This window comes from Uranotaenia lowii, chromosome 2, assembly GCF_029784155.1.
Source record: "Uranotaenia lowii strain MFRU-FL chromosome 2, ASM2978415v1, whole genome shotgun sequence".
In the NCBI taxonomy this organism is placed as follows: Eukaryota; Metazoa; Arthropoda; class Insecta; order Diptera; family Culicidae; genus Uranotaenia; species Uranotaenia lowii.
This window is the reverse complement of record NC_073692.1, coordinates 254,009,684-254,019,785: the sequence shown is the minus strand read 5'-3', so window position 1 is coordinate 254,019,785 and position 10,102 is coordinate 254,009,684. Positions and strand designations below refer to the sequence as shown.

General features: G+C 43.0%; 1 protein-coding gene and 1 long non-coding RNA gene across 2 annotated transcripts; both read right to left on the bottom strand.

The window, feature by feature from the left end:
- Window positions 1–6,837: 6,837 nt before the first annotated feature.
- LOC129742522 (uncharacterized) lies at window positions 6,838–8,091 on the bottom strand. The gene has a single exon (XM_055734430.1). It carries the CDS (start codon window positions 8,089–8,091, stop codon window positions 6,838–6,840), a length of 1,254 nt encoding a protein of 417 aa, XP_055590405.1.
- A 482-nt stretch (window positions 8,092–8,573) lies between these two features.
- On the bottom strand, window positions 8,574–9,076 carry LOC129748992 (uncharacterized). Its single transcript, XR_008737894.1, has 2 exons — window positions 8,810–9,076; window positions 8,574–8,729 (listed from the first exon to the last, which is right to left on the bottom strand). It is a non-coding gene; the product is annotated as an uncharacterized LOC129748992 (long non-coding RNA).
- Window positions 9,077–10,102: the final 1,026 nt, after the last annotated feature.

Here is a 10,102-nt window from a genome sequence, read left to right as displayed (position 1 = left end):
CTGAGGCGATCATCAATCCATACTCCCAGGAGTCTGGTAGAATGGACCAGTGGGATGGTTTGGTCGTACAGTTTTAAGGGTGGTATTTTCTTAAGCTTTTTTCTATTGGGACCCAGATGAAGTAATTTAGACTTTTCAGGGGAAAACTGGAACCCCACTGATGGAGCCCAGTCGGCAACCTTATTTAGGGCCGATTGGAGTCTTTTTCGGGTTAAACGAGCAAAAGGAGATATTGATATCAGAAGGATATCGTCGGCGTATATAAGAATCTTAGTGTTGTCGGGAATAATTTTAAAGATGGAGTTAATCGCGATTAGAAAGAGGGTCGGAGCAATGACAGAGCCCTGCGGTACGCCGGAATGGACAGATTTCGGATTGGAAAGAGTGGCGTTAACAAGGACTTGGATTGATCGGTTGGATAGAAAACTACGGATATATTGGAACATAAGACCGTCGATGTTCCATTCACTTAAAGAATTGAGTATTGTATCTTTTTCCACTCGATCAAAGGCCTTAGATAAATCCAGTGATAGAAGGTCAATGTGTTGGTGCTGTTTTAAAGAACTGTCGATTATATCCTCAAGAAGACAGAAATAGTCATCGGTAGATTTACCAGGACGGAAAGCGTATTGTCGACAATCTAAGTGTTGATTTTCATCAAGGATGGTATTCAATCGATGGTTGACCATTCTCTCCATGATCTTACCAGAGCAGTCGAGAAGAGTAATGGGGCGGTAACTATCTATGTTACATGGGTCTTTGTGAGGTTTTGGTATTGGTATTATTAGACCACGTTTCCAAACGTCAGGGATACAGCCATCATTCCAGATTCTATTGATGATTTTTAACAGTACGCACTTTGATGAGGGGGATAGATTTTTGAGGAGTGGATATCCGATGTCATCTAGACCAGAGGAATGACCCTTGACCTTATTCAGAGCCGATTGGAGTTCTTCATAACTGAAGTCTTGGTTGTAGTATTTTTGGTTGTTGTTAGATGGGGAGGGAGAGGGAGGGGGAAAAGGACTAGAGTTGATGGTTGAAGAGTTTGAGGAGAGGTGTTGACTGAAGGCTTCGACTAGTAGTGAAGGATCGTTGGTAAAGTGTTGATTAAGTAGTAAATGGAATTGGTTTTTCCGGGGTTCCCCATTAAGGATTTTGATTTTGTTCCATACAACTTTGGCAGGGGTATTGGGATGGATCTCTTCGGTAAATTTTTGCCAACAAGCCATTTTGGCGTTTCGGATAGCTAGTCGGGCTGATGATCTTGCGGTTTTAAATGCCTCAAGGGCGTTCAGTTTGCGTGGATCGTCGCTGGGAATTCGTCTTAGGGTACGAAGAGCCTTTCTTCTTGTTTTAATTGCATCCCGGACCTCTGGTCCCCACCATGGCACGGCGGTTTTTCCGGGAATGCCACTCGAACGACGAATGAACTTGGTGCCAGCTTCTATTATTATATTGTTGAAAGGTTCAATAGAGGAATCTTCGGGAAGGGAAAGGAGGTGGTGGTCAACATAGTCTTGATAGCCGAGCCAGTCTGCTTCTTGGTAGCGCCACCTGGGTCTGGTGGCTACATTGGGAGTAGGTTGTTCTAACTTGATTAGGATTGGAAGATGGTCACTACCACAGCTATCGTCGAGGACACTCCATTGAAACCTGGAACCGTGGGACCAGGAGGTGATGCTCAAATCTAGAGCAGAGGTGTTACCTGAACTGGGGCATACTCGGGTGTGGGAGCCGTTGTTGAGGATTGTAAGACAATTGGATTGTATGAGGTCCTCAATGAATCGGCCGCGGCGATCTATTACTTTACCACCCCACTCTGTGGAGTGGGAGTTGAAATCCCCTAATAACAAAATGGGTGTTGGGATCTGAGGAATCAGGTCTTCAAGACCTTGGGCGAATTCTTGATAAGAGAGAGCTGGTGATGCGTAGAGTGAGACAATTGAAATCTCTAGTGGGGCCCGAAGACGGATGCACACGATATTCAGACTGGATTGAATGGGTATTGTTGAGAAAGGGTGTAACGTTCTAATTTAAAACTTGGTTTATTTGACACTGTCCAAACCAATTCGGAATACATGTAAAATAAAAGATTAAATAACTTCGAAGCAAATATAAAACTAAGAAAAGTCGATACAAATTTCCCTCCGTGCACCAAAGTAGCTGAAATTAACTGAAATTGAACCCCCTGTTGTTGCTCAAAAGTCCAAGAAAATCGTGCAAGGAAAAGAAGTTTCAAGCTATGTAAGAAACAACGCTGACCACAAGCTCACTTAGAGCACAAAATACGAAATGGAGAAGGCTGAAGGACCAACATCTATTTGAAACCTCGCCCCAACAACTCGGAGCAAATTTGCAGAATTCTTCAATTCAAACAATTCAACGGAACACAGCTGATGCTAATTCGTCGCCAGCACACCGACGAACACAACGAAGTAGGCATTTATGAAGGAGACAACGGCCTTGCGTGGGACCAGCGTCGGCTGAATGGACTCTAAGAACTCTGCCAGGAAGTTCTTAAGAATTTGGAGAGGGCCGGCAACCTTGCGTGGGATTGTCGCCACTTATTGTCCAGAAGGCAATCCTGTCATCGTGAAGCAGCGTAGCAGCGCTGGGGATAGTAGCACTGGTGAGCTACCGTAGTCAGGCGCTACACACCATCGCAGAGAAACCATTCAGGTTCGGGATATTGGAATGTTCGGAAAGTCAAGTACAGCAGCTCCAAACACCACGTCGCTGCAATTGAAAGGATTGTCAGGACATCAGAAAAAGGATTCAGCACCACGAAATACAGTTATGCGAAGAAGTTGTGAGGAGTAGACATCATGACGGCCGCTACTACCATATCGACTCTCTCTCGCTAACTGTCGTAAGCCACACGCCCACATAATCAAGCTATGTACACTCGGCAAAGCCTGTTAACAACGAGCAACGCTCCAAAAAACAACAACCAAGGTGTGACGAGCAACAACAATCTCTCATCCACCTCTCCACCTGAAAATGTTCAAGAATACCACAATCATGCTAACGCAGCAATCGACCAAGCTTGATAGAACGAAGCACAAGAATCAAGAACACACAGCCGTTTTCAGAACGTGACAAACTGACAACTTAACCAACACCCAACCATATACCTATACAAACTGAAGGAAACGTCGAAGGCAAAACCAGCCCCTTCAGGCTCGGGATATTGGAATACGGGAAATTCAAGTACAGTAGCTCCAAACACCAAGTCGCTGCTGTCGTAACGACAATCAGGACTTCAAAACGGGCGAAAGAGTTAAGCACCTACGGAGTTTTGCGCAGAAGTTGTGAGGGGTAGACATTATGACGGTCGCTACTTCCATATCGACTCTCGCAAACTGCCGAAAGCACCACGCACTAAGAAATCAAGCTATGTAAACACGGCCATGCCGGTCAACAACGAGAAATCTCCGAAAACAACATAAATGGTGTGATGAGCAACAAAATTCTCTGCAACTACCTCTCCACCAGAAAATGTTTATAAGTACCACAACCATCATTGATACAGCAAAGAACCAAGCTTGAGAACAGGAAAACAAGAGCAACAAAACCTAGCCGTTCTCAGATCGTGAAAAACTGACACACAGCTATGAAGGCTACAAACTGATGTCGAACTGAAAGAAATACTGAAGGAGAAGAAACCGTTCGCCGGACGAGACAAACCGTGCACACCGAAAGCGACAACCACCACTATCTATTTGTATTTGTACTACGTAAAGGATTTGAAGCTACTTTCTCTACTAATAACTCTTATTATCCAAGAAATCCAAATACAAACATTCGTAGAAATTTTCGGGGGTCAGTAAGAAAATTCAAAAGGAACGCGAATTGGAGGCGCGGTAAAACCTCTATTCTGGGCTCTTTCTGATTTAGGAGACTAAATCCTCCTTTACCTGGAACTCTGCGAACCACCACGAACCTATAAATAAAACCATCATGTTTCTCTGTAAATACTTGTAAATAGTATCGTTAAGTTTCGTTATCATTGTTCGATCTGAATCCTTTTGCTCAGTAAAGATTTTTGATCGTTTCTGCGTGTTTGCTGCAGCAGAAATTCTTTGAGAGAAGCAAGTTCAAGAAAGTCGGTGACTTTGTCACACTTCGGTGACGCAATTTTGATCACCATTTGCCAGAATTCGCTGGTGTTACTATTGCTTAGAATAATTATCTTCGTCTTGTACTATGTGCACTACATCTGGTGTGCCTATAGGGTCACGCAACTAAGCTAGTTAATAAGCATTTTGAGTTTAGCTCAATCCTTCTGATCAATATTATCTCCGACCAAATTTCGGATGAATTTGTAATTTTTTTCATGAGCCGACTCACATCGTCTCATGAAAAAAAATTTCTGTTGTGGCAATGCTGTGTAACATATAAGATTATACTTGGTTTATTTTGTCCTCAATAAACCAATTCGGATAAATAACATGTCATCAAACAAAATAATTTTCATCGAATGATAAAAACGACGAAGGATTTTGCTCCGTGTATACAAAAAGTGTGAACCGACCTGAAGAAAACTGAAACCGTACTGTTGTCATCCGCAAGAAAGCTGCGCTATGAGGAAAATGCATCAAGATAAAAACAAAACACATGCTTACGGCGTATTTTTTTTCGATTCCGGATTTGGATCTAGAACTGTCAGAATAAAAAAATGATTTTCGGGTTTCGAGTTATTCCATACGTAGGTGTGCGTGAGAACGAGCGCAATGTTTACATACAGCTGTCAATCTGTTCTCCCTTCTGGATTTCTTCATTCGGTTCTTCACATCCGGATTGCCTTTTTTCGTGTCCGGATTGCACTGGACAGCAGATAGTAAGATTTTGCTTGGCTGAGAGGTTCAAAATCGCGGCAATAATCATTTTCCCGTTCATTATTTCAACTGTTTTACTTTCAGCCAAAAACAGCTGTTTAATGTTTTGACAACAACGTTGAGAGTATTGGTGAACTTCTCGCAAAACTGACTTTCTTCTCAGGGCGACTCCGTCCGTTTTTCGAGCGAACCTAGGTTGCCTCTCGAGCAATAAATGAGCACGATGACAGCAGTTAGAGCGACTCTAGGTTGCCTCTAGTTTGCCTCCAGGTGAAAAAAATACGGTATTAGTTTTGCCGCTTCCGTTGACTGTCATTCGACAAAGAGAAAATCTCGCGATAAGTGCGGTGTGTTTTGTCGTCGCGATTTGGCCATCTAAAGCCCGTGAAAAATTAAAAAGCAGACTGCTACCTGCTGGATCTCACGACTGGTGAGTTTAAACTCAAATTAAGTGACGAGCACTTGAGTAATTCCGCAATCTTGCCCCTATAGTCGACGACAAAGCCACAGAACGGGAGAAACGTGGTTGCAAATCTTCCGGAAGGCACAGAGGCGCCGAGAACAATCGACCGAAAGGGAAGATTCACCAGATAAAGCAACGGAGCGGAGAAATAAAGCCGAGATCGGCTGTGTGCCAAATCGTGCTACTGTGCCGCGCCGACAACAACCTGCAAAGGTTTCCCAAGCCGTTGGGAAGACGGTCGCGAAGAGATTGGGCCACTTTGGGAATCCGCAGAGTTGGAGACGAAAGCCCGGGAATAAACCAACCAATTACCCGGAGAAGAGAAAGAAAAAGCACCAACTAAATCTGGCCACTGAAACGGCAAATAGAAGGGAAAGAGTCCCCGAGAGCCCCTTAACAAAAGGGGCTCTCTTTTCCCCTTTTTCTTCTCTTCCTCTTTTTCTCCCAGGAGTTGCTCATCTTTTGGCAGTCAGGCAACAGTGCGCGTGCGGAAAGAAGCGGGCACCGACAATCACCAGAAAGTTCGACAGTGGTCGATGGCTATTGAGGAATCGGAGGACTTTCGACAAGGCCTGGATTCATCGGTACGAGGCGCCAGACGCAGATTCGACAGTGGTCGAGAAGTTCGAAGGGACCGGAAACGGCTTCCGGAAGAATCCGGAAACACGGAGGAGAATTCGCCAAAAAAGTGCTCGACAGTGGTCGAGAGAAATCCGAGGAACAGTTCGAAATCTTCGATCCGGACCGAAGCTGCACGGAACCGACACCGACGGCTGCCGGTGGAGAGCGATTCGGCCTGGACGCAGGTCAGAGAATCGTCGTCGACCGAAAAAGGCAATCTGCCGCAACCGCAAGTATGCTGTCAGGACTTCCAAATGCGAATTGTTGCTGCGTTCGCCACCCGAGCGGTTTCTGCGATTTCTGGGTCAACGATGACCGACCAATTGATCGTCATTCTTGGGACGAATCGAGTCCGGAACATCCAGTGAAATGCACGTAAGTCAGCTGTTTATCCATTGCTTTCACACACCATAAATAATCAGATGAATGAGCCTGAGGGCAAAATAAAAAGGATGGCTTGACCATCAATAATTTGTTTGAGAAATGTAATGACATGTTTAAATTTATTGCTTTTGCTTAGAACAACCTGAGCTAGCCTGGCAAAGAGGAAGAAACAATTCTTTCTTCTTACAAGGGAAACCGTTTTTAACTCCAAGGCCTACACCTCGGCTATGGGAATCGAGAGGGTTCTTATGGGTTAGAAGCTGATAGCCGTTGATGATATTGGGTTTAATTGATGTATCTAGGATAAGGGTTTCTTGTATAGCAATGATGATTGGTGAGTATTTGGCGGTTAGAATCTGAATTTCGGGTAGACGAGATCTGAGACCTAGTATATTCCACTGCAAAGCAAAATTGGAGGTAGATTTGTGGGTCGGAGAATTTGGAGCCATGACGATGAATAGAAAAAATGTGCATTCGGAAGTTGATGGGGTGGATGTTCAGTGGAAAAAAAGAAAAAAGATTGTGGACTTACCGTTGGTTTGGATGGTTCAAAGCTGTGTAAGAAGGATGGTTCGGGTTTGGTTGGATATCATACCTGGGCGTGGCCAAAACGTGGATGGTTTGGGTCGAAGGATTCTTGGGTTTCATCTTCCTAACTGGAGAGGTCTGGTCGGGGGATTCATGGCCTCGACCACGTTTCGGAGTTGAGCTGAGTTGTTGGGAGATGTCGGTTGTATCCATGGATGCTTCGCTGCTGGCGTCGGTTAGGGTGGAATCAGAGTCGTCGCATGTGTTTTTCTTTTCGGTGTCCATTTGAGAGATTTGGGCTTGGAGTTCGATGTTTTTCTTAATAAGTTCAGCAATTTGTTGTTCCAGTTCCTGGATCTTGCTAGCTGTATTGTGGGAGGTGGAGTGGGCGTTGATAAGGCGTTGTTGAACATTGGACTGGGTAGCGGTGTTGAGACGTGAACGGAATTCTTTTCTGGCTTCGGCATGGCTAATTCCCATGTCCACACGAATGCGGACGATGCTTTGTTCCTGCTGGTAGGCAGGGCAAGTTCGAGCTGTAGTTTGATGATTGCCAAGGCAGTTGATGCAATGTGGGAGGTTGGAACAGCTGGGGTGAATGGTAGCTTCGCCACAGTTTTGGCAGATGGCGGGGTTTGGGCATTTTGCTTTGGTGTGACCAAACCTTCCACACTGGAAGCATTGCATTGGGCGAGGGTAGTATGGTCTGGTGGAAACACGGAGGTAACCAAACCATACATGGGTCGGGGGAACAGTTCCACTAAACGTGAGCACCATGGTGTTAGTAGGGATTGATTTACCATTGTCCTTCCGGGTGAATCGGTAAACCTTGACAACCTTTTGGTCTTGGAGAGCTTCGCAGATATCGGCGTCAGAAAGTCCGGCAACATCTTGACACGAGACGACAGACTGACAGGTGTTTTTAGTAGGATGAGGTTCGACAGTGATCGGGGTTCCGTCGATGAGATTCCTCAATTGGAGAAGTTTCTCGCATTGCTGTTGGCTTCTGACTCTCAGAAGAATTGATTTTCCTCCGTCAAATGGGCTGGCACCATCAATGCGACCGACAGATTGGTCGATAGATTTTGAAATGGTGAAGGGATTTTTCGGCAATTGGTGGTCCTTGGCGGGTTTCAAAACAAGAAATTGGACCTCCCCGTAAAGATCGCTCGGATCCATCCATCGGGGAAGGGTCCTGGAGTATCTGTTGGGGGGAACAGGCGGTGCCCCCCAGGGCGGGAAAGATTCCGCCATGAGGCGGAGAGCAGAATAGGTAGCAACGGTGTTAAAGTTGAATCACTTTAGCAAAAGAACGACAATTCTAAAGGCACACCAAAAAAACAAATCGTCTATCGATGTAACAAAATCTCCGAATTGAGCGAGAGCACTAAAAGAGAGCGTCCGAACTGTAGCACGGTCAAAACCATCGACTGAGCTCTTCTCTCGAGTATGCTTGCTTTTATAATCATTTATACTCGGGCAGTTTACATCGTGCGTCAGGATACCACAAAACCTTTTTCAATAATTAACCCTACACTCAGAAAAATACTATTATGCATGCCATAAGATTCTCTTATGAAGTGGCGCCATAAGAAAAATCATTGAAACTCATAAGATTGTCTTATGACGCGAATGAATTCTGAAGATGAACACCTAATCCAATGAGGGTTTGTAGCTTTTCATAAGATGCTCTTATGGAAACAGAAAGTCAATTCTAATAAGAATAATTAATGATATTTTACGTTGAAAAGATTCACTTTATTGTTTTCCGAATTTGTTTCAAATAAAATCATTCAAAGTGTCATCAGCAGCACATCAACACCTCGGCTCCAACAAAGATTTTTTTCGCCGCATCCGATTCTTCGACCTTCCGTTTTTAGCCGGTCAGCATACTGAAAGTAAACAAAAAATAATATATTTTAGTTTACAAATATATTAAGCATTCACATCAAAAACATCAACTCAAACTTACCAATCAGAAAGATCACAATGACATTCAACTGTTAAGGAAAACTTATAACTAACAATCGAAAGCTTCGTACCGCTAGACGATGAAAAACTTGACAGAATGAATGAATGTGTTCATTATATTTTCACAATGCCCTTTCTTCTATTTTTCATAAGATGTTCATATAAAAACTGAAGGAATTTCATAAGACTCTTATGAAACACAATATTACACTCTAAAAAGCGGTTCATAAGACGCATCTTATGAAAATTATAATAAGAATTTGCCTGAGTGTAAATGCTCCTCTTCCCTCCCCGAGTTAGAATACAACTAACAGTTGAGTCGCCGCGACTATTACGGCTCCCCCTTCTACTAACATAGATTAATAAAGTGATACACTCGGCAAAATGAAGCTTTATAAGTAAAATGCCTTAATAAACAAACCTATGATTTAAAAAAAAATAATAAATAAAAAAAAATTAAAAAAAAAAAAAAACTTTTTGTCATTTTTTTTTTGAAGAAATATTTCTACTTTATTTTTGGTACCTCCTATCGGTCGGCGCACACTTTAATCAGTCATGATAATGATCAATTTTTTCAAATTATATTTATTTCGTCTAATCTGTTTTTTAGGTGGCTGCATTCTCCTTCTTCAGTTTCTGCAACTTTTCGGTCCAAGTCCAATACTTCTCTTTTAAAAGAAGTTGAGGGAAATTTAAAGGGATACAGCTGTTTGCAAATTCATAAAACTTGATTATTTTTGAGTCACAAATCTGACAATAACGAAGTAAAACCATCATGAGATTGAACTTAAAGCAAAAAAAGTATAATCGGTTGGGATAGATCGTAGGTTGTGAAGGGTACAAACAAGATTACTCTTTTAAGGCTTTTAAAAGCAACAAAAAACAAAGTTTCCGTTTTGAAAATTGTTATTTTTTTGCCACAGGAGCAGAATCTTGTCAAATCATCATATTTTAAACTTTAATTTATTTTATTAGAGAGGCTTGCTTGGTAGATTCGCCTCTAATATTTTCTACAAAACAACCAGTACATACCTACTTTAAAATGCTACCTTACCACGAGCCGACATGGTATAGGATTCAAGCGCTAGAATTGGTTTGAAACAGGGTTTTTCATCAGTTTTGTCGTCCATCAGAAATCATCGGTCTCATTGCCTCGGTACCGGCTACATGTATTGCATACCATCCAGGCTTTAGCTCGGTTCGAACATGGATTTTATTTTTCTATTTAATCGAGACGGTTCTGGCAAATTTAGATTTTAAACTTGCCACAGACGTCAATTCAATAGCTAAACAA